The sequence below is a fragment of the Suillus fuscotomentosus genome (assembly GCF_016647785.1).
Source record: "Suillus fuscotomentosus strain FC203 chromosome Unknown F5891scaffold_32, whole genome shotgun sequence".
NCBI classification, from domain to species: domain Eukaryota; kingdom Fungi; phylum Basidiomycota; class Agaricomycetes; order Boletales; family Suillaceae; genus Suillus; species Suillus fuscotomentosus.
In genome coordinates, this window is record NW_024539544.1 from 542,510 (window position 1) to 568,111 (window position 25,602).

At 41.4% G+C, this 25,602-nt stretch overlaps 7 protein-coding genes across 7 annotated transcripts; 2 read left to right on the forward strand and 5 right to left on the reverse strand.

Moving 5' to 3' along the window:
• Positions 1-9,274: 9,274 nt before the first annotated feature.
• On the forward strand, positions 9,275-9,676 carry F5891DRAFT_1189723 (uncharacterized protein; the record flags this gene model as incomplete). Its single annotated transcript, XM_041367205.1, has 2 exons — positions 9,275-9,319; positions 9,368-9,676. The coding sequence occupies 2 exons, from the start codon at positions 9,275-9,277 to the stop codon at positions 9,674-9,676; spliced, it is 354 nt and encodes a 117-aa protein (XP_041225140.1).
• Positions 9,677-10,548: 872 nt separating this feature from the next.
• F5891DRAFT_1189724 (uncharacterized protein) lies at positions 10,549-11,077 on the reverse strand (the record flags this gene model as incomplete). The annotated part of the gene is made up of 4 exons (XM_041367206.1): positions 10,549-10,615; positions 10,667-10,839; positions 10,898-10,963; positions 11,030-11,077. 4 exons carry the CDS (start codon positions 11,075-11,077, stop codon positions 10,549-10,551), a joined length of 354 nt encoding a protein of 117 aa, XP_041225141.1.
• Positions 11,078-11,356: 279 nt separating this feature from the next.
• F5891DRAFT_1189725 (uncharacterized protein) lies at positions 11,357-11,860 on the reverse strand (the record flags this gene model as incomplete). The annotated part of the gene is made up of 1 exon (XM_041367207.1): positions 11,357-11,860. One exon carries the CDS (start codon positions 11,858-11,860, stop codon positions 11,357-11,359), a length of 504 nt encoding a protein of 167 aa, XP_041225142.1.
• A 477-nt stretch (positions 11,861-12,337) lies between these two features.
• Positions 12,338-13,086, reverse strand: F5891DRAFT_1189726 (uncharacterized protein; the record flags this gene model as incomplete). The annotated part of the gene is made up of 3 exons (XM_041367208.1): positions 12,338-12,457; positions 12,514-12,876; positions 12,934-13,086. The coding sequence occupies 3 exons, from the start codon at positions 13,084-13,086 to the stop codon at positions 12,338-12,340; spliced, it is 636 nt and encodes a 211-aa protein (XP_041225143.1).
• Positions 13,087-13,405: 319 nt separating this feature from the next.
• Positions 13,406-13,692, reverse strand: F5891DRAFT_1189727 (uncharacterized protein; the record flags this gene model as incomplete). Its single annotated transcript, XM_041367209.1, has 2 exons — positions 13,406-13,547; positions 13,598-13,692. 2 exons carry the CDS (start codon positions 13,690-13,692, stop codon positions 13,406-13,408), a joined length of 237 nt encoding a protein of 78 aa, XP_041225144.1.
• Positions 13,693-14,539: 847 nt separating this feature from the next.
• F5891DRAFT_1128965 (uncharacterized protein) lies at positions 14,540-17,141 on the reverse strand (the record flags this gene model as incomplete). Its single annotated transcript, XM_041364339.1, has 12 exons — positions 14,540-14,923; positions 14,979-15,335; positions 15,392-15,586; positions 15,637-15,816; positions 15,873-15,969; positions 16,022-16,182; positions 16,251-16,449; positions 16,498-16,613; positions 16,638-16,694; positions 16,762-16,941; positions 17,010-17,029; positions 17,069-17,141. 12 exons carry the CDS (start codon positions 17,139-17,141, stop codon positions 14,540-14,542), a joined length of 2,019 nt encoding a protein of 672 aa, XP_041225145.1.
• A 542-nt stretch (positions 17,142-17,683) lies between these two features.
• On the forward strand, positions 17,684-19,067 carry F5891DRAFT_981087 (uncharacterized protein; the record flags this gene model as incomplete). Its single annotated transcript, XM_041377075.1, has 6 exons — positions 17,684-17,702; positions 17,814-17,851; positions 17,897-18,043; positions 18,308-18,368; positions 18,778-18,884; positions 19,008-19,067. The coding sequence occupies 6 exons, from the start codon at positions 17,684-17,686 to the stop codon at positions 19,065-19,067; spliced, it is 432 nt and encodes a 143-aa protein (XP_041225146.1).
• Between the last annotated feature and the right edge of the window lie 6,535 nt (positions 19,068-25,602).

Here is a 25,602-nt window from a genome sequence, read left to right on the forward strand (position 1 = left end):
CCGTTTACTCGCCACACAATGCCCCCAGTGCGATAAACACAACTGTGAGTGCTGCTCCTACCTTTCAAGGTGTCAAGCTTTGCAGTTAGTGTCGCCGCACTCCTAAACTTATGGGATCTCAGCTCACCTTGAAACCTTTCAGGTTTGCGAGCTTGCAGCAGGCCGAGAAGCCCTTTGGGCTTTTGCCCAAATATACCATTCCTTTCTGCATAGATTAGCTCACGTCAAAGTTGCATGTATCCAAATGACCTCCTAATTACCCTTTTTTTTTTCTCACAAACACCTGAGCGTCGAAAGGCATAGAGCATATATAAAGGTGTGGTTTCATTAAAAACATGAATTTTATCATTGGCAGGTTTCAAACCCCCACATTCCAAGAGAAACAGATTTTGACTCTGATAATCACTGGGAATTTCATCTTTAGCAGGTTTTTAACCCACACACACAGATTTGAAACAGATTTGGATTCTGTTGTAGCAACTGTTTGACTGATACCAGTTGAATGCATCTGTGGAGAGACCATGAAGAAGTAAATCTGCAAGGCAAGTCTATCATTCCCTGTTACTCACCATGTTTTTCCTCAGCTAAATAGATGAATTAAATACAGAATGCAATACAGCACTTTCAAAAAGTGAGAGAAGAGCAACATGATGATGAAAGGTCTCAAATACAGCTTGAATCTTTGCCTTGAATCTCAGCCTTGATAGATGTGTATTCTTCCTCATTCCTCAGGTCACTAGAATCAAACTTGATGTGTAATCTGCTCTTATTCTTCAACCAAGTTGAGACCTTTGAAAAGAATTAAATTATTTTTGTACTTACTATTCCAAGTTTGCATCAAGACTTTGGTCATATATTGAACTTTGCATCAAGGATACTTGCATTTGCCTCTGGTAATTTTTTAGCAAAAAAAATTCCTAATTTGTGCATGAAACCAACAGAAATATCAATCAAGCTAGAGATCATCAATGGTATATGAGTTAAAAGCAGTAGAGATAGATATTTTACAAAAATGAATCTTTGGGCCTAGTTGGATGAGATAGAATTGATGTCCAAGCCTGATGATGCCTGACCCTTGCATTCATACTTCATCACACTGAATGCAGACATTAATTTCTAACATCCCTCTTGGGCCCAATCATATGTGTTCCTTCCATTGTTATTTGTCACTTGTGGCTCAGACATTAATACCAAGATATCACAAACATTATGGGCCCACCATAGTGGTCTGCCATCAGCACTTTTTCAGAGCAATTGCTAGATAAAGAGGTCTTAAAGTCAAAAGTCTCAGAAGAAGTCTAATATCTTTTGCAATAAAAGCAGATAACCAACAGTGACTATGCTATTGAAATAACTGACACAATGCAGATAAATGTGCCTTGAGGACTTACTTCTGAATGGACTCATTGGAAAACCCAGCTGAAGCAGTTGTGTTCGCTAACTTTCATGGAACAGAATTTAGGGCCAATGGGCACAGAGGAAGCTCTCTGTCATTCATTGTGGTGCTACTAGTACTAGTCTTTTTTCATGGTGCTGGTCGTACTACAAGTATTTGTTCAAGTCTCGCTGTTACCAGTATGCACAATTTTTGTCTGTCTACAGTCTGTAATTCAATGAGTATGATACTGCCTAGTCTTACATTGGTGCCAGTACTGCAAGTCCATGCCAAACTCATTCTTCTAAGTAATCTGCCCACATGACAGCCACTATTTCATCACAACACTGATCAGCTCTTCTCCTCTCCCTACTATCTGCTGGCCCATCAGCCAGATTCCCCTGCAATCCCTCAGGCAATCAGTGCACACCATCATTGATGTCATCATTGCCAGTGATATCTAATATCTCACCATCTAAGTTAAAATTTTGACCAAAGTTGGGGTTACAACAACAAATGAAATTGTGCAAAGCACACAGGGCCAATGGTAAGTGCACCTGGATATCCATGCTGTACTCTGCAGGGAGTTGTAAGATGTGCCATTGGTGTTTGACCACCCCAAATATGTGTTTGATTATGTTGTGCAGTGAAGCATAGCAAAGGTTGAAAAGTTCTTTAGCGTTCTGTGGGCTTGAATATATGTCAAATGCAAGATTACAAATGAAAGAAAAAACTGATGTGAGAGATGCCTGATGCCATTCTTTGAGGTGATAGTGCTATAGGAATATAACACAGAGTGGGGCTATACAAAGATGGCTCCAAGCTGATATCTTTATGTTGTGGTCTTGCACTGCCTAGTCTGCTATACTTAGTGAGACAAGTGCATTTGACCCAGGGGTCTACAGTCTTGGAATAGTTTGGGGGTCAGTGAGTGATGTGGGGTCAATAGTCTGAGCATGGGAAACAATGTCCGAAGGTATAATTACAATGTCTGATGCAAAAGTGTCGGGTCTGATGTTTTTGGGTTTCAGGTTCAGGTTATTGGAAACTAATCGTGACATGATAGTGAACATTGGAAAAGCGAGCGGTGTGTGCAATAATAACGATGAAGGATACAGATGGTGAAGGAATGATGATATTTGCAATATTAACTAAGAACTATGAAATATCGGGTTTGACCCCTAAGTGTCAGAGAATGACTCTCCTTCACTCAGATGATGATGATGCTATGGGGAGTTCAATATTTATGTAGATATGTAGAAATACAAAACCCTATAGGTAAAAGTAGTAGCGCAATATTTCGGATCCAATGTCCTATATAATAAGACATGATGTACTACAGACCATGAGAATACATGTAATAATGTGGTCCAAAATGTTAGGGATGTGGAAACAAGTAACTATGCACCTAGTGAGGCTAGCACAGTGAGACTGAACATAGGTAGGATAAGTCTGTGCGATATCCAATAGTTCAATGCAAAACCTGATGTGATGTCTGATGTTTTTGGATTTGGTACATATTGAGTTGGATATAATAGGAATGATTTGGGTAATGATTAGCATGTCAACATGCATCGGAAATTAGACCTCTACAAGGCCACAGAGATGTCAGTCTCTACAGCACACACCCTAATATGGAACCAATAACAAGTTACAGGTGCCAAACCCTACATCTGCAAGTAGGTATCTTCTCCTGGTATCTGCAGGTCATGTTGGTGTGCATCATTCCAAAGCACTACATCAGCAGACAAGCCATCACAGCCACAAAGTGAATAAATGAATAAAGAATCAAAATCACATATAAACAGGCAATTCTGAGAAATATAACCCTTCTGGTTACACATAAAGGCCTGATCAGTGAGTGTTGTAAATATGCGGATGTGTGTACCATTGACTGCACCAATACATTTGTCAAAAAAATGAAAGTGGGGGTCATTTTGTATTAACAAAGGAATGGGAGAATTAATCATTGGAAATTTAACTTGGGAGAAGTAGAAAGGGTCATTTGAGAAGAACATCAGCATGTGCTTGAAGTATCTACATATATAATAAAAATTAGTATATACTAATGGGCTCAGAGTTTTGGAGAGGAAGATTTTACCATTAGATCATGTCAGAAGAGCATAGGAAGTGCTCACTGACATGGCGGGTTGAGAGACCAGTTACACACACATATATATAAATAGCCAGTTGTTCCTTGACTGTGACACATTGTGAGATTGAACATATCCATTACTCTGTAGAACTTGGAGTAGTTCTTCATACACTTCTAGATTGACCCCTAGATTGTGATTCTGTCTGGATGGCCTGTGAGGAGCTCAAGAACCCATACATGACCTATCAAGGCAGACATATGGTATGGGACACTGGTACATGGAGTTAGGAAGAGTTGGTAGTATAGAGCTGATATATGAGCAATGAAGCAAGTGATAAGCAAAAGATAATGATGGTGATGGTGATTGTCCATCTGTAGAGCCCTTTGTGAGCATTTGATGACAGTGTAGATGATGACCTGTCAAAGATCCGGGATCATCCAGATGAACTCAATATTGTCACATGACAGTGAATGTTGAATGCTGAATATTATATAATGCTGTCTGTACATAGCTTTACATATTTACTTCGCTTCCATGCTCTGAGATCGCACTTAGAATTACTTACATAGCACAATATATTATTTATCTCTTGACAAGTTTTCACCACCATCCTACAGATTGTCCAACTCTAAGTCTAAATTCCACTATGCTATAACCACTTCTTAACAAATTCTAAGTGTGTTCTCAGTGTGCGGAAGCAAGTCTGAAGTGCAGCAAATAGGTAAAAAATAATCAACAGTGACCATGCTATTGAAATAACTGACACAATGCAGATAAATGTGCCTTGAGGACTTACTTCTGAATGGGCTCATTAGAAGTGCATCTAACTGGTCTTAGCCAAGCAGTTGAGACAACAGCATCTAAATCTATTTGTGTGGGTTCAAAACCTGCTAAAGATGAATTTTCCAAGTGATCATTAGAGTCAAAATCAATTTCTCTTGGACGGTGCAGGTTTGAAACCTGCTGATGATAAAATTTGTTTTCTATGAAAACACACCTTAAAAATTACTTGTGGACGGTTTGCTTGCAAGCTAATCATAGTTGTGTTTAGCCAAGTGGCTGCCATAACAGAATCCAAATCTGTTTCCATCAGAGTGTAACAAGTTTGAAACTTGTCCAATGTCACATTTTTTCTCCAAGAACATTTCTTGAATATTTGCTCATAGACAGCATCTCAGATATTGATCTTTATTGATCCAATAACAACATTTTTATTGTATGAAATCCAAAATGGTGGAATGTGATGAATCACAGGTTAATGCAAAAGACACATCATTAAACAGATTACAAACCTGCTTAGTTCAAGAGAAATATATTTTGACTCTGGCAATCACTTGAATAAGCACAATAAAGAATCTCAGCCTTAATATATTTGTATTCTTTCTAATTCCTCAGGTCATTAGGATCAAACTTGAAAGTTCAATATGTAATCTGCTTTTTTTCCTCTCAAGACCTTTAGAAAGAATTATATTATTATTATACTCATCCTTCTGAGTTCGCATCAGGACTTTGGTCATATATTGAACTCTGTGTCAAAAATACACTGTGTGATCCTTTCATTGTCATTTTTCACTCATGGACCCACCGTGGTGGTCTTCCATTAGCACTTTTCTAGGGAAATTGTTAGATAAACAGGTCTTGAAGTCAAGAGCCCCAGCAAGAGTCTGTGTCTTTTGCAATAAGAGTAGGATAAAAAATCAACAGTAACCATGCTATTGAAAGAGCTGACAAAATGCAGATAAATGTACCTTAAGGACTTGCTTCTGAATGGATTTGTTAGGAGATGAATCTAACTGGTTTTAGCCAAGTAGTTGATATAACAGAATCTAAATTTGCCTGCATGGGTTCAAAACCTGCTAAAGATGAAATTTTCAAGTGATCACCAGAGTCAAAATTTGTTTCTCTTAAATGGTGCAGGTTTGAAACCTGCTAATGATAATATTTTTATTTTTATTCTATGAAAGCACACCTTGACACATGCTTATGGTCGGTCAGCTTGCAAGCTGATCATAGCTATATTTAGCCAAGTGGTTATCATAACAGAATCCAAACTTATTTCTATCGGAGTGTAATAAGTTTGAAACCAGTGAAACTTTTCATTGGTCTTTAGTTAAGTTGTCACTAGAGTCAAATCTGTTTTCTCTTGTACTATGCAGGTTTGAAACCTGCTGATGATGATATTTTATTCTATGAAATCACACTCTGACATTTCTTCATGAATCATTTTTTCAAAAACAGTCTTAGCTGTGTTATTGTCCCAATAGATTCAAAATATGATTATCCTAGACTGAGCATTGAACATTTGCTTATAAATGGTTGTTATAACAGAATTAAAGTCTGTTTATCTTAGACTGTGCATACTTGAAATATGCTGAGTAATACATGTTTTTGACCTGCTCAGTACAGAAGAATCAGATTTTGACTTTGATAAATCATGAATAGAAACAAGGAAGATAAAAGTCTAAGAAACCACCCATGAGCAAATATTCAATTAAGTATGTTGCAACATGAAAAGAAATGTATCATTCAATTGGGCTCAAGGAGGATGTCATAGATTGATGTTAGAACTAAAAAAAGATGCAGATAAATGTACCTTGAGGATTCACTTCTGCATGGATTCATTGGTAGTGCATCTGACTGGTCTTAGCCAAGCAGTTGATGTGACAGAATCCAAATCTGTCTGCATGAGTTTAAAACCTGCTAAAGATGAAATTGCCAAGAGATCATCCAAGTCAAAATCTGGTTCTCTTGAATAACACAGGTTTGAAACCTGCCAATGATAATACTTTCATTTTATGAAAATACACCTTGACAGTCTGAAACCCATTGAATGCTGCATTTTTTCTAGCTTAATTGAATATTTGCTCATGGACAGTTTCTCAGACATTGATCTTCATTGGTCCTAGTTCAGTGGTTATTCAAGGCATAATGCCATCAGAAAATTGATGCCTTCTGATTCATTTTAAGATTCATGTTGAAATGTCAAGGTGTGATTTCATAGAATAAAAATAAAAATGTTATCATTGGTAAATTTTAACTCTGGTGACAACTTGACTAAGACAATGAAGATCAATATTTGAAATGCTGTCTATGAGCAGATATCAAAGACATGTTCTAATACAAAAAATGTGTCACTCAACAGGTTTTCATTCATAAGTGAATTCTAAAGGCAGTTCTTTCAATAGCATGGAGGATCACATATGATTGGACTCAAGGAGGATGTTAGAAATTAATGTTAGAACTGACAAAATGCAGATACATGTACATTGAGGATTCACTTCTGAATGAATTCATTAGAAGTGCATCTCATTGGTCTTAGTCAAGCAGTTGATGTGACAGAATCCAAATCTGTCCATGGGTTCAAAAACTGCTGAAGACAAAATCATCAAATGATTATCAGAGTCAAAATCTGTTTCTCTTGGACTGTGCAGGTTTGAAACCTGCCATTGATAGCATATTTATTTTATGAAATCACACCTTGACATTTTGTCATGAATGATATATGTTTTTTTTCCCTGTTAGAACACACCTTGATATTGACTCATGTGTATTTTCATGTTGTAGCTTGCACTCTCAAACATCTGCTTTATATGATGTTTGTTGAATGCATTTTTCTGTGTCCAAGAACATCTCAGGGCTCCATGTGATGTGGCTTCACGCCCTGAGCACAAATGCCTCAAATCATGCTTTGGGGTTGTATAGCTTTCATTCCACTACCACACAGTACAAATGCATGGAGCTTTCCACCCACTTTCTACCTAGCAGAACATAGTAGAAATCTATTTGTTTATATCTTGCATCTTTTATTCCTTGTGTCTTATCATCACTTAAGCAAACTCACTCTTACTCTCTCTCATTTCTGCATATGCACACACACTTTCCCATGCTTCACGCAATACGCGCACACACATTCCCATGCCTTGCATGCACCTGCACTTTCTCATGCTTCACATTGGCCAACCAGTAGCACTTTCAGTGCATACCTCTAGATCCTTGCTGCACTTGCTTCCCCTTTAGGGTCGAACACACTTGTCATCTCAAGTATAGCAGACTAGGCAATGCATGACCTTACAACATTTATAGATACATTCTGGAGCCTTGTTCACATCTCGCTGTATTGTTGTTTCTATAGCACTCTGAGAAAACTTCATGCTGTCCAAAAGCACTTGCTTGTCATATCCAATATATTCACACTTCTCTTCCGGACTTCGGACCCTTAGATCCAATCCAGTCTGATGCATAGATCTGCTTCCGATTCAATATACAATAAGCTTCTTAATTCATTTCCTGCTCATATAATGTTAAATACAGCCTATTCAGTATTTCCTCTTCCCAGTATCTTGGTTATACTTATTACCAGTATGCTTATAGATCCATTAACCTATGCTTCATTTCTAACTCACATTTATAAGCTTTGCATATGCTTTGTACATAGCCTTGGACCTTTGCTTATTGATCCTTCTGTTATTCTCTTAGTATATAAACTTGTGTATATGTCCTGTAGTACCTCAGTTTGAATATCATCTTAGTTTGTCCTCTTTCTGTCCTCCAGACTTGAGTCCAACAGGCATGCAAAAGGAGAATCCCGAACACAGAGCTCGCCTTTACATAAGCTAATGAACCTAACTGTACAGCCAGTCTAAGTTACGAGTGACACATTTTGAGTTGCTCGCCAGCGGCCTCGAATCATCATGAAATTGTTTGGCGAGTACCGTAAAGGGAGTGTTTTTACTACTGTAGAATATTGATTTGACGTGTCTTGTCAATGACTCGCATCTCTCTCTCCTTACACTTCATTCATTATGTATTCTACGACTCATCATTATACCCATTACAACTCATGGTTTGCTTCCACTAGTAATAACGACAACAGCACTGCATACATTACGGACCTTGAGGACAATTCTTATCAAACCATGCATTTCGGATCAGATTGTCATTCTCATGGACACTCACAGACACCAACTGTAGATTTTCAAGTACCATTACACTCAGACGATCACTTGCATAGCTCTTCTTGTAGTATACTTGACTGTACCTCACTTAATTCTCACTCTCTCAGTCGACAATCCTCGACCGACAGCCAATCTTCAAGCACGTCTTCAGTTCCAGCCTCGGTCTCAGATATCAATATCAAGGCACAATTCAAACTTAATACCCCTGAGTCCCTATATGAATTATTCAAGATCAATCAGTTACAAGTGTTGGATCAGTTCAGAGATTGATGGAAAATTCTTTGTCCTGAGTGTGGAGACTGGTGCCAGACCAGTGTCCACACAGGCCTACCTCTATGGGCTCCCAGTCAGTTCAAATCACTAACAAATAATTGAGGAAGCAAGAAGTGCGCTGCAACTGCTTCCAAAAAGCAAAAGCATGACACTCAGAAAGTCAGTGCAACAACTGGCAAGCCTCACTATCAATCAGATCGACACAGGTGCATCCATTTCGGTTGTATTTAGTTGATGCTTGTATAACATTATGTCATTTTTAGCAATGCACATGATCAGAACATTGTGTGTCCAGGCATTCCCATCAACTGGCCTGAGGACCTCCACACATTCTTCATATCCTTTCCTTGGGCACAATATCACAACCTGATGGACTACCATTCACTGTTGACATCACAGTTCCCAGACTCCCTCGTGCTCAATCAAAATCCTGTACAAGTTTCACCATTTGGGAAGACTACCCATGTGAAGAGTGCAGTGAAATTTATATGCACATCTATCGCCTTGTCGACATTGTACGTAATCCAAAGGCCCATATGAACTATCAGTATCTTGGTCTCGCACATATGTGAGACATGGTAAAAAAACACGCAGATCAAATCAATGAACTAAAGCTGCAGGTATGTTTTATTACTCTGCTTGTATGTACTGTCATTAACCCTTCCTAGGTCTGTAATGACTCCCGCAAGTATATGTATGCTCTCACTCAGTTGGACGACTTCAACCGCCTCTTGATGGCTATATCCCACAACGACATCCCCCATATTCATCAAATTGTCAATGTGGCCCTACGAAATGGTGCCAGTGTGCGTGAAGTCATTAACAAGCTTGAAGATGCTCTTGAGGGTGTCTATCGTCCTCGCGGGTATGGTGCTGATGACCTAGATATGGCCACCCTCATTTTTAGACTGGGTGGACACCAATTACTCTTTGTGCTCAATCAAAAGCTCTGTCTTCCGTCTCTTCACACCCTCTGAGCCAAGTCTACTTTCACTTCCCTTGTGCCAACAATTGGGCCCATACGCAATGAGCAATTCAATCAGAACATTTAGACAGTTGTACTTGACACTTGTGCAGCTTCTACATTTGTCGGAAAATTCTAAGTCCGCTTGGTATGCCTTAAAAGGCATTGGAAGGCCTCAATTTGCCAGCGGCATTATGAGGTACTTGGAAGTGCACCCAAACTATGTGTAAGGCCCTTGGAAGGGGCGTAAGGGGTCTTACAAGATAATCCCAAGTCCATCCCAAGTCCATAGCTCTAATTTTAAGGTAAGGCTCTGCAAGCGCATTCCAATGGCATCAAGTGATTCCAAGGTCCTTGATAGTTTAAACTGTTCGTACAATTCATATTAATATAATGCGATAAAATTTTGATAAAATTGCAAAAATGAGCTACAATTAATATCTACATCATATAAAAATGGGCTTGTCCATGGGCTCCAGTACATCCCACCACCGCCACCATTCAAGAAAATGCCGAACTCCAAATGAAAAGGTCGCAGAAGAGCTTGCGGAGGTAAGGACAATCAGGCTTGTTGTCAAAGCAGAGGTCCAGGGTGCGAGCGTGGCGTACTGAAGTGGAGATAAGAATAATCAGGCTTGTTGTCAAAGTGGAGGGCACGAGCGTGGCATGCCAGAAGCCTTTGCAAATGAAAAGGTCACAGAAGAGCTAGTGGAATAATCAGGCCTGTCGTCAAATAGACCCTTTACTGGAGAAGGTATAGGACAAAGACGAGGTTGCAGGGAAGGGGCGAGGGGGAGCGTCGGTGCTGAATGTAGATTGTGTTTGCTTGATAATACCGGGGCGGGTGTTTTGGGAAGCCTCCTGGGAATGCTCGTGTTCGACGGCTCACTGATGGATGAGGTTGGTTGAAGCATTTTGTTTGAAGTCAGGTGCTTCGAGAGATTCAATGGCGCTATGGAAGGATATTATTTTAGATGCTGTGGCGGAGTGAAAGGAGACATACTGGCCCTTCTCCTTGTTGAGTTTGTCGCCCATGTTTTTTGACAGTTTCTTGAACTCGCATTTGGACTTTGCATTGTCGGTGTCGACCATGAGGTTTTGCAAGTGCCAAAGCCACCAAGAAAGATTCTTGAGGCATTGACCCTGCTCGAGATATGAAGCAACTTTGGTGCATACCTATGAAAGGGAAAGGGGTTAGTGAAAAGGGTGAAAGAGATTGAATATATGTAACTACCTTCCATGTTTTTGTGAGTGACTCGGTGTCGCTCAAGTTGCTGAAAGCAACAAAAGACTTGTTACCCTATGCATATGAGTCAGTTGGCATACCAGAAGCCTTTGCAAACAAGAAGGTCGCAAAAGAGCTTACGGAGGTAAGAATAATCAAGCTTGTCGTCAAAGTGTCGACGGATGGCATGAGAAATGACAAGGATTCATGGTGGAAATTTTAAGTAAGTGGCAAGTGCAGTTCAAGATGCTTACATGTGTCTTATTTGGCCTTGTGTGTACTTATCCCCAATTGGAAGGCATTTCGAACGCCAAAGGCAATTGGGATGAACTTGAGGATTTCGACACCGTAGAATACATGGATCCATAATATATTAGATGGTATTTCTGAGTAACAAGATATGAGGGATTCAGAGATTAAACAAAACTTCGAGTGAGGGTACCAATTTATGTGACTATGGATGGACTATCATGACCTTTTCCGTGAAGACTTCCGTGTGTTAGCTTCCGTCAACTCGAAATCATCATCAAGGCCAGCCTTGCCTTTCCCATGTTTGGCCTTGGGTCTGGGTTTAGGCTTGGGCTTCACGGTGGTGTCGACAATTATTGTATCAGTATTGGTGTCATGCTCTGACACTACTTGATCCTGTGTGTCTGAAGCTAGAACTAGATGTTGCATCACAGTAGAGATAGATGCTGAGAGTCCAATTTGAGGTGCAATGGTTGGACTAGTCTCGGTGTTGTCGACGGAAGGCAAAGGTTCATTGGGGTGCAGAGATAGTGCTGGTGGAGCACTGGCATGAAAGACAGGTCCTTCCACCCCATCTTCGAAGGCACATTCAAAATCTTCTTCCCACATGTCAGTCAGGTGGCCTTGTGTAATGTCGTCGTTGATAGTTGTAGAGTTGGAAGTTGAAAAAATTGAGTTATTGAAAAATGCAATAATGTCTTTAGACCACTTGTCTCCGCTCATCAATCATTGATGGTACCAGTTGTGGTACTCGCAATACGGGATATGACTCTCGGCTCCCACCGGAAGGAGGTCCTTGTCACCAGAGAGGAGAAAGATTGCCTGAAAACCGAGTGTGAATGAGTGAAACACTAATGAGACAGTCTATTAAGTAACTTACAATGACAGCTGCTGCTGCTATCATGCCTGGAGTTGTAGTTCACAGCTCCCAGATCTTCTCCTTCGTTTTTCCGGCTGGGATTGACTTCGAAGATAGTGAACTCTTGCCAAAAATTGAGACTCTCAAAATCTGTATTATAATTGTAGTCAGTCATTGTGTGATGCATGTAATTTAGTAAATGAAAGGAAAGACGAACCTGAACAAGCCTGGCTGTCTTTAGAAATGTCTGCGATGATGGATTCTCAGGGTTAGGGAATAGAATCGGTGCAAACTTGGTGTAAGCGTCATTTGGATTCACAAACAAGGTGCGGCATTTGGACTCAGTACTTCGCTTGTAGCCTGCGAGAAAAAATGTCCAAGCTCATGGTAAAGATCGCGCCAGCGCAAGATTTGACATCAGAAACCATTTCGGAGCGAACAGAATTGACGCCTTTTGCAAACTAAGTGAGTTACAATGAGATTCAATGAAGTTTGCGCAAAAAATAGTGACACGTACACTGCGCCCAAAGTTTTTGTGGCTCATCAACTCATGGTCAGTCTCAGGAATGAAGAGGAATAGTTTGGCTTTGACACCATCCTCGATAGCAAGCGGAGAGAGCCAGCGCTCTTTGCTAGAGAGGTCTATATTGGGACAGGTGCGCAAAGGGAACAGGTGCATGTCAATCCATAGACAGTGAGTCATGGAGTACTTGCGTCCATGAGCCTTGATAGTGTCTTCCTTCACTGCTAGGGCAAGTTCATTCGCTGTGAGCTTCTTCTGGCCATGAGAAGCTGAAGTCTCAAGGAGGGCATTCCTCTTCAACAACTCTCTGCACCGGCCGCATGTGTTGAGTAAGAGCTTTTGTGCGATTGCAAGTGCCTTTGGTCAAAAATTGTATTGAGTTAATATAAAGTAGTTAGGCCTGGAAAGACTTACCTGACGGAGCTCTTGAGGAGATGCAGAGTCCAGAAGAGGAGCAATAGCTGTATGAATTTGCGCAAGCTCCTCATCAGAGTCAGACTCCATTGAGTCAGAACCTGAGCTACTGTTGAACGAGTGATCTAGTGCTGAGTCCCGACGCTGAGGCATGGTATTGACAAGAAGATACGAATATGCCTGGACCTGAGACTTCTGAAACAAAGTCGGTTGGCAACAGTGAACTGAAGAGATTCAAATCAACATAATGGACTTTATATTGAATGGGATCCAATCACGCACCAGAACACTGTCTTGTGCACAAATATGTACTTGTACTCATCCTGCATGTATAATAGGTAAAGGTTGTCAGGTAAGCAGCCCTGGCTTGAGGTAAAGATACACGCCTATTGCATTTCCGTCCACAGAAAATGATCAGATTTGAAGTGATGCCAGCGTCTTTGTAACAAAACACGAGTATTTCATTATAAGTCTACTCGTGACCGATGGCTGTAAATAAAGGCGCAACGCACAGATTGGGAGCCTGGTGAATGATTAGCTGTAAAACATTGATGGCCATCAGTACCTGAGGGGTCTGCTTTCTCTGTTTTCCTTCGATGAATGCTTGCAAAGCACTATAATTCGACAGTAAGCGAAAAAAACTCGCTCGTTAGAAAGTACATACCTGAAGTCAATAGGTTCGGCAGCGACCTTCTTCAGGTATACCTGTAGGATTCTGCATGTTGGGGAAGACCCATCTGTTCGAGGTTTGTCAGACATATTAACGTCAAACTGTTGGCAACCAAAGATAGAGATCAGTTATTAGTTCCGACTCGAAGGACTTGACTCTTAGAGTTTGAGAGTCCCTACCGGTCAGTGGGAGCTCATGGGGAGAGTACATCATAACGGCGCTGTCGAAGATACAGCACGGCATGAATAGTTCCGGATCAGTATGGTTCTAGAGCTGTTTGAACACTTCAATTCTCCTGCAGGCGTTCTTCACATCTCTGCTGCCGCCGGAGATCACTGTATTCGAGTGAGGTGATTGTTGGCCATCGGGGTACAGATACTCACCAACTATAAGAAGGTCAACCACTGCGTCATAGTAGTAAGAGTGAAACTTACCTTCATATTGAAAATATCTAGTCTTTGCTGGAGAATTTGGGCTTGAGGAAAAGGGTAATGGGGGTTGCCTGCTTGAGGCTGTCTTTGGCAAGGAGGCTGGTGAATGGGAGATTGCTTTATCGTCGAGAACCTATTAATATAATGATAAGTATCTTATTGTCCAAGAGAACTTTTCAATGCACTTCGTAGGTAACTGATGTCCACATCTTCTTCCTGCTCATCCTCATCCTCATCCTCGCCATTTGGTCCATGGAATCACTTGCATCAAAGACAACATGCATGCAACCATCACTTCTAACCCTGTGCGCCGCCTTTGTCGAAATCTGTGCAAGTTTTGCAGAACAGGGTCCTCATCAGACAGTGGAAGCCTGCGGAAAGAGTATCAGGAAATGAAATACTCATTGCAATAGTGAAGCATGGACATTTTGTACAACTATATTAAAAGGTTTCATTGAGAGTGAAGAAACATGTCAGAATCAACAACATCAACAAGAAAGAAGTCTCAATGAGGATTAGCATAATCTGGAACAACTAAAGCACCACAGATGATTGAATGAATGGAAAGGAACTCCGAAGATGCTGCAGGCCATGCACGCAGCCGAGTGAATTGCAGGTCCTGATCAACAGCGGGCCGTGGGCCAATTGGAGCATCCATTGGAAGTACAAGAGCGAGATCCAAACATTGGTCGCCAACACTGTACTTAAACATAAACAAGATTTGGGCAAATATATTCTTGCTGTTGCCATCCTTGTCATGAGTACGAATAAGTGCGCAGTCATGGCGCTCGTGTCTGTGGAAGTTCGGATTGCAACAGAGATAGTCTGTAGCAAGCTTCCAGTCAATGACGGACTTGTAGTGCACCTTGAGGTAGCGATATTCCTGTAGCTGCAAGAAATATAGTTCAGTCAGTGTCACTGGAAAACAAACAACTTGAACTCACCTTGTCTTGAGCTGCCGGCCTCAACCACGTTTTCCCATCAGGTAATGGTATGTCATGGGCAGGAAGGAATTTGTTGATGAACGTCGAAAACTTCTTCCGAAATTGGTCAAAAGCGCATGACGAGCTATTTGCTTCCTCCACGTCAGCAAAACTGGTGGGGCGTTGGGGAGAACCGAGATAGATATGGCCCTGAAATGACATGCCAATATGTGTGGCATCCTCAGGGTCATCGTTGTCATCTGGATTGTTGTTGTTGTTGTCAGCATCCCTGAGTTCCTGAAGACGCTGTTCATCAAGCTGGGCAATGTGGCCACCAATAAGCTCGAAAACGAGTGTCCTATGATCTATTTGGAGAAGCTAAGTAGATGGTATTAGAACAATAAGAATGTAAATGATTGATAAATAAATCATACCTGATTTGCAATGTCCTTATGGTTCATCTGGTGTAAATACATCTGTTTGAGTGGTCCATGTTGCTTTTCATTGGGATGAGTGCTGAAGTTCCAAGTGGTGCCTTTCTCCCGTATGTCGTGAAATATGTGCTTGCCAGCGTGTACCTTTGGAAAGTTCCAATTCTTGGTCGAATCACCTGCAACTTTGCAATATTCCTGTATTACTGTAATTAGATGAGCAACAGAATAAAATCGTTAGTACGCACGTCCAAACACTTCAGAAATTCCACATAAGCTGCTTCGCCAGCTGCGAGAGTGCTCTCCATTTGAGTGTCGAGCGAGATATACATGTCTACCTTTAGGTAACTTGCAATACAGCGCAAGAGCATGTACCCAGCTTTGCTCTTCTGCTTCGTGAGCACGTTATGAGCAGCAAACAGAAATTGCTATTGAAATAGTTGTATAAGAACGTGAATTTTGTCAACGAGGTAATAAGATGTACCTTGGAAATATCCCGGAATTTGTTCCCATCACTAAAGCTAATGTTTGTGACCCAGCGGAAATGATTGAGACCCCTCCATCGTGGAAAGGCATCAAATCTTCACATGAGATATGAACAAAAGATGCTAATGATGAAAGGAAAGAACTCACTGCTCGTCAATTTGCTTGAGAGCGCTGCACCCAAGAAGTTCTGCAAGACTCTTAGCCTCTTCATGGATGTGGTAACCATATAAACCACCTTGAAAGGTGTGCAAAGGGTCCTGGGAGATTGTCTCATGGGGATTCGAGTTTTCCACTCTCCAGAAGATATTCTAGCGATAATGTCAGTTGATAACATGAGTATGTAAGAGAGACATAAAGAAATATTCCAAGGACGTACTTTAACAGGTCGTAGACCTTGCTCCTTCAGGGCTGCTTCTCCTGTGGCATGGTTCTCATAGAGCTTGACGCGAATTTGTGCATCCTCAACTTTTCGGGTAGGGTACGTCACAGTATGGTCGCGAAGTTTTGATGAAGGGACAAGACAGATGGGACAAGGACAGAGTGAGCCTGTCCCCCATATTAATGCCATCATGCACCTGTTGGAATGTCAATAACTGTAAGCTAGAAGTAGACAGTATACTTACTGTTCTTCATAGTCAGCCGACAATAGCAGAATCAGTGCGTATAACCACCATTCGACATCATCGAAGCATTTATGGGCAAATCCAGTCTTAGAGTAAAGTATGACAACCTCGAGAAACTTTAAGAATGCTTCATGTCAAACGACGCGCTTTAAATTCGTGTAGGAGAGCTTGTGGTCTTCTTCCGCGTCTTCAGGCACCTGTCAAAGAATAACACAAGTCAGTATGATCACAACAAGCAACATTTGAGGTGAAACTGAAACATACAATTGGTAACCAGCCCACAAGGCGATCACCACCTATTCCTGCACAATTTTGAATGCCAACTGGCAGGTTCGTGCACTGGGCAATTACCGGATATCCTTTGACATTGCCAGATGATGACAAGTGCGTCTTGTCTGCATACAAAATGAAGGCAAATGGTACTCCATTGTTAGGTAATGACGACTACAACAAAGTAAATTAATGATACAAGTTAGTTCTGCGTAAGGTAATGAGCAACATTATGTGCATACTTGGATCCTCCACCAATGGTCTGCAGTCCAAGGTTCGTGTATAAATTGTTACCGAGTACCATCATGCTTATACAACTGCTGGGCATTCCATTCAAAATGCGGCGCTAAGATAGGCTCATTGAGCAGGTTCATAGCCCAGTCCCATAACGGCCGTGAATACACATCAAAGTCGAGTTTCCCCTTCTGATAATCTACGGAGCATGTGATCTCCTATGGGCAAAAGCGGTGGATCTCAAGGTCCCCCTTAAGTCAATTGCAACTGTCACTCCTTCCAAGGAGACCATTTTCCCCTACCAGTGCTCAGATGGTAAGCATATTATTTGTTTTCCATTCATTTTGTTTCTGACAATACAATTAAATCTACAGGCATCTCTGCTGTTGTTTCACTCGAGGCATGTAATTTACTCACAGCATCTGATGGAGATCGCGTCTCCACCTGTCCCCTCTGCAAATCAAGGGTGGTCAACATGCGCAATCACATTGGTCAGCACATCCTGCATGCATTGAGTAACACACCAGAAGAGGTTGCTTTGAAAGAACCGGTACATTTTGTTAAATTGCATTTTTAGTTTACATTGATGACTATCTACAAGGTTGGCAACACACTTCCATGTGGCTTTTGTGGGTGTTCCGGATGACCAGAGTGTGCTATCACTGTGCCTGCGAAAGCCACAATGACCTGGGACACCAAGTGTGCGTACCAGCACCAATTCCAATACATGTCTGCCAATGTCGGTTCAAAGAATCAACCATGCCGCAATCTACCATTGAAGTGCGAACTCTGTCATTCTGTTTTTTCTTCAGTACCCGGCAAGACAACAAGAAAGACACCTATTGTCCCAGTCAGTGCTGTTTGGCGCTACAATATACATGAGCACATTTTACAGGAGCACAAGGAATATGTGGTACCGGGACAGAGAGATGCTGGTCTAGTGCTGCCTGTGAATGTTTGGAAGGAGATGAGACTCACGGAGTTGGAGCAGACCACTTTGCGCATCCCAAAGACATGTTGGCAGCCTTCCTATATTCCCCCGGTCGGAATTGGGAAGGAGAACATACCTCTGTTGATTTCTCACAGTTCAAAATGCTCTGCAGCCCAGGCAGGTCCATCTCATCCTTCAAAGAAGGCTTGAGAAACTATTCCGACGGCTCTTTCTGCACTCGGCACTTGATTCATTACTTGATGGCAGACTTATGCCAGTTGTCTACATACTTCATTCATTGTATTGCTGCAACTTGTACATTTTGCTCTGCAATTGTTGAAACGATTCATTTTTTCAAATGACTACCTAATATAGATAAATTGCATGATCAGTTATGCTGTCACGGTAGGCATAGGGGGTACCCAAGTTCTGACAGGTCAGTGTGCTGAACTCTAATTTTTCATGCCTCTTGCTTGAGTCTATTCAGCTCTTATCAACCTCTGAGACTTCAGATCGATTCTGATAGTCTATACTCTATTTGTTTCTAGTTTGGACTTGTCCAGATTAGTCTTATACGTGTTTCTGATATCTGTAAGTCTTCCAGATAATACTACGAGACCCATCTGACCCTCTGGACACATTATTATTAGTCTCTAAAATAAGGAACAGTACTTGGAAAAGGGGCACAGCATACAAGCTAAGGCTGAAGTCCTTTGGATCTGATCCTATGATCCTATGACCTTAACATTGCTGCTTAAGAGGGTCAGGAAAGTGATGCCAGCAGTGTGATTGCAATGCTGACCAAAACTGAATGTGCATCTGAATACAGACAGATTTCTTTAAAGGTCTTGTCTTGGTTGAAGAAGAAAAGCAGATTATACATCAAACTTTCAAGTTTGATCCTAATGACCTAGGGAATGAGGAAGAATACACATCTAAGCTGAGATTCAAGGTAAATATTCAAAGAGCCATCTGACAACTATTAGCTTATGTATAAGGTTGAGGTGCACTGTGTTTGAGACCCTTTCATCATTATGTTGCTCTTCTCTCACTTTTTGAAAGTGTTATATTGCAGTCTGTATTCAATTTGTCTGCTCAGCTGAAGGAAAGCATTGCGAGTGACAGGGAACAATAGACTTGCCTTGCAGATTCACTTTTGAATAAATTCTTTAAACATGCATCCAAATAGTGTTAGTCGAACAGTTGCTACAACAGAATCCAAATCTGTTTTAAATCTGTGTGTGTGAGTTCAAAACCTGCTCAAAATGAAATTCCCAGTGATTATCAGAGTCAAAATCTGTTTCTCTTGGACTGTGCAGGTTTGAAACCTGTCAATGATAATTTCATTTTTTAATGAAACCACACCTTGACATATGCTTATGGTCGGTTTGCTTACAAGCTCATCAGAGTTGTGTTTAGCCAAGTGGTCGTCCTAACAGAATAAACATCTTGGCAATGTTTAATATGCTAGTATTTGAGCCATTTGTGTTCTTTATCCTTTGATACATTAGAACATAGAACTCATTGGCAAGCGCAGGACAGTGCATGTACCATTTAGTATTAACCATTTGTCCTATGGTAGAAATGTCTTACTATCAAATAGAAAATAGTTGGAAGGATAATGAGCAATGTCACCTCTCACCAATGTAGATGAGGACATCGATGACATTGAAGATGTTGAAGACCAAGGTCTTCCCAAGACCCCTGTGGGCTACATGGAATGTGAATAATGAGTGCTATCTCTGGTAGCTGTATTCAATGCTTACATCAATCGGTTACTCATACATAGACAATTCAGTTGAAGGGGCAATCCCTCTAATTGACAATTTCATCTTGAGCCAGTGTGTGTGAGGAATGATAGCTAGATGAGAAGGGGTGAAAGGGGAAGAAAGGGTGAAGTGGGGTAAAACTCAAATAGACCTCTGGATGCGAGTATAGTATTGGCCCGAGGGGATTGCTACTGAGAATGATTCCTCTAAGTAAAATATGCTGAGGGGAACTTGGGAAACTAGTAAGTAAGGTTGAGAAGTGAGGAAACACAAAAGCTGAAGGCGAGCCAATGTGAAGTGATACAAGCCAATGCAATACAATGTGCCAAATGTGCGAGGCAATGCAGAAACATGTGGCCGAAGATACATTTGTGCACTTAGAGAGTGTGGCCAAGCCGATACGTAGAAAGCGTGAAAGCCAATGGACACACAAAAGTACCAATGTATTCAAGTAAGGTGGCCAACAGAAAGACGCACACCAAGATAAGCTGGAGTTTTACTGAATGCTAATGCGGATGTTCTGATTTTGCATGCAGAGTGGTGATAGATTTCAAGTGGGGAAAAAGAGATACATGAACTTCATAAATACAGGATATATATGTATGCGCACCTAAGCGCTATTTGGGACTGAGTAGATAATGATAAGTATGTAAGTAGGGTCTGTGACACATGTAATGAGAATATAAATGAAATAGCTTCAGAAATAAAGTCAGTCTAATACTAATTGAGTATGGTACTCACCAATGAACCAACGGAGGATATGGATAGGACAGACGGAGAACGTGCAAAGGACCCGAAGAAAAGCCGATGCGAGCTGATGACCCGTGGCCGTTGGCCGACAATAAAATACTGCATGCTATGTCAAAAACAATGCAGGACATAATAGAGTCTGAGGGATGGCAAATATGGCCTATACAAGGCTGAAAAGACCATTGGTCTTACACTGGTTTTGAACCCACACAGACAGATTTGGATTCTGTTGCATCAACTGCTTGGCTAAGGCCAGCTAGATGCACTCCTAATGAATCCATTCAGAAGTGTATCCTCCATGTACATATGATAGCTTTTTATTTTTATTCTATGAAATCACACCTTCACATTTCCATGGAAATGTATAGCAAGCAAACACTGATGATCTCAAGCTTGGTTGACATTGCTGTTAGTTTCATGCATCCTTTTTCGCTACAAAAAAGCTCACCAGAGGTGAATGTGAGTATTTTTGACACAGAGTTCAATATATGCCCAATGACATATCCCATATCTCCACACTTCTCTTCTGGACCTTATACCCTAGATTTGATCTGATGTAAAGATCTGCTTCCAATCCAATATATGATAAGCTTCTTTATTCATTTCCTGTTCATATAACATTAACACAGCCTATTCCTCTATTTGGTATTCCTTGTCCCCTGTATCTCAATCATACTTACTTCTGACTATGCTTACTGATCTGTTAACCTATGCTTCATTTCTGACTCATGTTTGATAGACTTTTCTTATGTTTCATACATAGCCTCAGACCCTTGCTTATGTCGGAAATTTCCCACCACTATTGTAATAGCAGGTCATTAAAATAAATATAATATTAAAATTGTAATGGTACCTCGCATCATTGCAAGGTATTGTAATGCTTTGTACATGTTTGTCAAGCAGTTGCGATGAAATTCAGATGTGACCAATATAGATTAAATGTTGTTGTTTCTCATTTGAGTTGGTTGAATGGATTAGTAAGTATTACACCTTAGAGCTGCTTCTAGTACTCATGAATTAAACTATTAATACAGGGACCAACATGGCAGAGATGGCCCAATGTGACCTCTGTAGTAAATCTTTCAAGCTGCATGGTTTCAAGACACATTGCACCGCCTGTGCAAAATGTGCAAGGGACTTTGAGGAGGACTGGAATCACATTGTGAACACTTATCATGGACCTTCAGGTGCGTTCATTCTCATTCAGTCTTAATAAGATCCCTGGACATATTAATGTACACTCAACTATAGTAAATATACCAATTGATGCACACCATGGAGCCGACGAGTCAAATCAGCCTGAGGCAGAGCGTTCGAATGCGCACATTTCAGATGAGCCAGTCGTAGATGTTGACCAGTGGATGGATCTTAAGGAGGAAGGTGAGCCAAAAAATACCATCCTTATCTTCGACGTTATAACTAGCTGCCATTTGATAGATATTTTTCGCATACCTTCATCACATGAACCATCTGTAGATGGCTCAGAACATTGACACAATGTTGATGACATTCGGACCAAGTATCACCCTAACTCTGGAATCCTGGCACAGACACGAACATTCTCGACGTTTCAGCGCGACCTTTTGCAAGACCCACCAACTCCTGATGCACAACCTTGGGCGCCATTTTGATGTTGGCTGGACTTTGAGGTAGCTGAACTTGCTCATGAAGCCGCTCTCAGCCAGCCTCAAATTGAGCAGCTAATCGACCTTTTGCATCACTCGAAGCAGGAACCTTTCAGCCTGTGCAACTACAAAGATATTCAGAACATGTGGAGTGCTATTTCCCATCGTCTAACACCAGTAAGGTCATCTCTATTTTTCATTTTAACTTGTCTGACAAGTGTGTTTTGATAGTTTCAAAAGTGAACAATTCGAGTGCCTTACGATGGAGTTGATCAAGAATTCACTCTCTACTACCGGGACTTATGGGACTGGGTGTGTGACCTTCTTTGCAATCCTTATCTTGGCCCTCAATTTACCTTTGATGCTCAACACCTGTCAAAGTTTGACGGTAATACATTTGTGAGATTTATTGATGAGCCTTGGACTGCGGATGCTTTTTGGGAGGCTCAGGTATGTGTCGAGCAGTGCACCATTAGTTGAAGTGACTCAGTGTAATACATCCAGTCGGCTATGCCTAGCCATGCAAAGCCTCTCACATTCATCCTCTACGCAGATAAGACAAAATTGTCTTCCTTTGGTCGTGAAAAAGGCTACCCTGTGATTGCCCATATTGCAAACCTCCCCGCATCCATCCGAAACAGTGAAGGCGTTGGTGGTGGTTGAGTCATCGCCTGGCTCCCCATTGTATTGTGATTCTATCTCATCTCATTTTTGTTTAACTAACATTGATTTTTTTAAGGTCAAAGATGATCCCTCGAGGTTGGGAAAACAGAAATTTGCGGATTTCAAAGCTGTGGTTTGGCACAAGTCCTTCAAGTGAATACTCAAATGTCTTAGATCAAAGAGGAAACATGGTGGGTGGGTGAAGTGTTGGGATGAACTTCAACACCTTATGTTCCCTATCGTTCCGATCTTGTCTGTGGACTATGAGGAACAGTGTGTACAGTCTGGAGTGTTATCTATCATTGTTGCTAACATGTAATGTCTGCAGATGCATTATGTCCCTGATCTGTGGAGTCATGGGCAAATTTCCATGTCCAATTTGTTTGGTTCCGTGCGCTGAGTTGCATAACCTGTTGGAGACCTGGCCACTTCGCACACATCACAATGCTGCTCACTTGCTCAGGAAGGCAAGAAGGAAGTACACCAAGGCAAAGCGAGAGAAGACGCTGAAGTCTCAGTCATTGAGAGATGTCGAAGTAAGTCTTATTTGAATCCCATATTTCTGGAATCAAGTTCATAGCGTAACTCAACAGAACTCTCTCAATCTATCAAAGCTTCTGGACGTCTTTTGTGCCCTTTGTTTTGACCGCTGTAGAGACTCATGCCTCTCATGGTGTGATATGGCAGTTTCCACCAAGGAGTACATAGCATGAACTTGTAGCGTCACTCCGTGCGCTACCCACAGCTATCCCTATATGAGGCGCAGCTTTCCTGCGCAATGCGCGCACCCTTCCCGCACTTCACGATGTATATACGCGCGTGCTTTCCCGCGCTTGAGCGCCCTATAGCACCAGCCATCCACTGTCCTCCAAGTTCTCTAGTGTGTATATTTCTGTTTCTCTCATTTGTATATTGTTCCACTTTATTTTTATCATGGACCCTTACTTATACATATCTCTACATACCTACTCGGTAGCGCTTCGGCTCCGCATTACAGCGCTTAGGCACGCTATATAAGCGCCAGCAGTACATACTACTCCTCACACTACTTTTTACCACTGAACTTCACCTCTCACTTTACTTACTACTTACTAACCTAGAAAGTCACAGTAGAAATCTATTCCTCTACACTTCGCATCTCTCTTCACTTATCTTGCATTATATTATCACTTAAGCTTAGTCTCTATTGTTTCCGCATATGCACACGCGGTTTCCCGTGCTTCGCGCCAATACGCGCACATGTTCCCGCGGCTCGCTTCAGTGCGTACCTCTAGATCTTCGCTGCACTTGCTTCCCCTTTAAGGTCGAATGCACTTGTCTCCTCAAGTAACACAGATTAGGCAACGCGCAACCTTACAACATTTTTAGATACAGTCAGGAGCATCATTTGTTCCTCACAGTATTGTTGTTTATACACCGCCTACATACTCACCATGAAGGACTATGGGGAAAACACTTGTGGATCAAGCTGCAAAAATGTGTCAATGAAGTTGGTAGACACGCTGCAACTAAAATTGATGAAGGGTCTGTTTTTTTGTTTCATCATAGACATCTATTATAAGCATTCCTCAGGTTTGTGGCAGTGCCAAGGTGGAGGAATCCCAACCACTTCAAGGAGGTCATGGGAGTTAGCTTTGCTGATGGGACAAAGCACGAAGACATATTAAAGGTGATCAACTCGGACACTCTTGAGATCTCAATTCTAATTGATGTCCCTTTACATGTAGTTGATTCTATTTGTTGCCCATGACATACTCGATCCTGAAACACATGAGTCTGGATATCTGCTCCTTCAATGTATTCGAGCCCATTTAGATGTAGACATGTTTGCAGCTCTCGAGGTTCATACCACACAGACCCTTGCTGCTGGTCGAGCCGCTCTTGACGAGTTTTCAAGACTCATGGACGTAAGTTGTGCTTCACTGATATGCTAGCGCTGTCTGAATCAAACGGCTGATGGATCCTCCATAGAAATATATTTCCAAGTCTGAATGTGAATCAAAGAGTTGGGATTTTCTGAAATATCACTTGGGCGTTCACCTTTTTGACGATATCAAGACCAAAGGCGTTACTCGAAATTTTAATACCAAACCAAATGAGAAAGCGCATAGACCTTTGAAAAAATCTTACCAGCTCCAAACAAATTTCAAACAAGTAGCAGACCAGGTCGGGCATTTTCTACTGCGTCTGAACTTGCATTGATTACTGTGAATACTAATAGATCTTACGTGCGGACCATTGGAGCCTTGTATCTGCATGGATTTGCTATCACATCAACGACCTTGATGCCTATAATGCAAGGAAAGAAGCGAGTAATCTTGATGATTCAGATTCCGATGATGAAGTTCTGAACGCGCCTGGACCGGAGTCCAGCTTTCATATCAAGCTTGGTTCATGTCAGTGTGCATCGTCGATACATGCCATTCAGCAAGCACACCTTGAAGACCCAGCATTTTATCAGTTTCATACCAAACTTAACCGCTTTCTCAACATGATACCTGTCATTGCACGAAATGGACATGTTGCACTTGAATTAAGTGCCAATATAGTAAGATTTTCGTTCATATTGATAAGCCAGCTACAGCACTAATACTTTGATTTGTGCCGCACATGCAGGTAACAGAATTCCGGTACTTGAAAGCAAACTTCGAGTCGATGGTTGATTTTCGGACATCAACAGACTACCTCCACTGTTCTCCGATGTTTCACAATGCCCCAAGATATGACACTGTCATCATCAGGACTCAAGATGGGATCATATTTGGTCGCTTGATATTCATATTCACATGCTTAGTTGAAGGCACAAGTCACCCCATGGCTCTTATTCAACCTTGTGATGCCCCCATTCAAAATCGACCTTCGA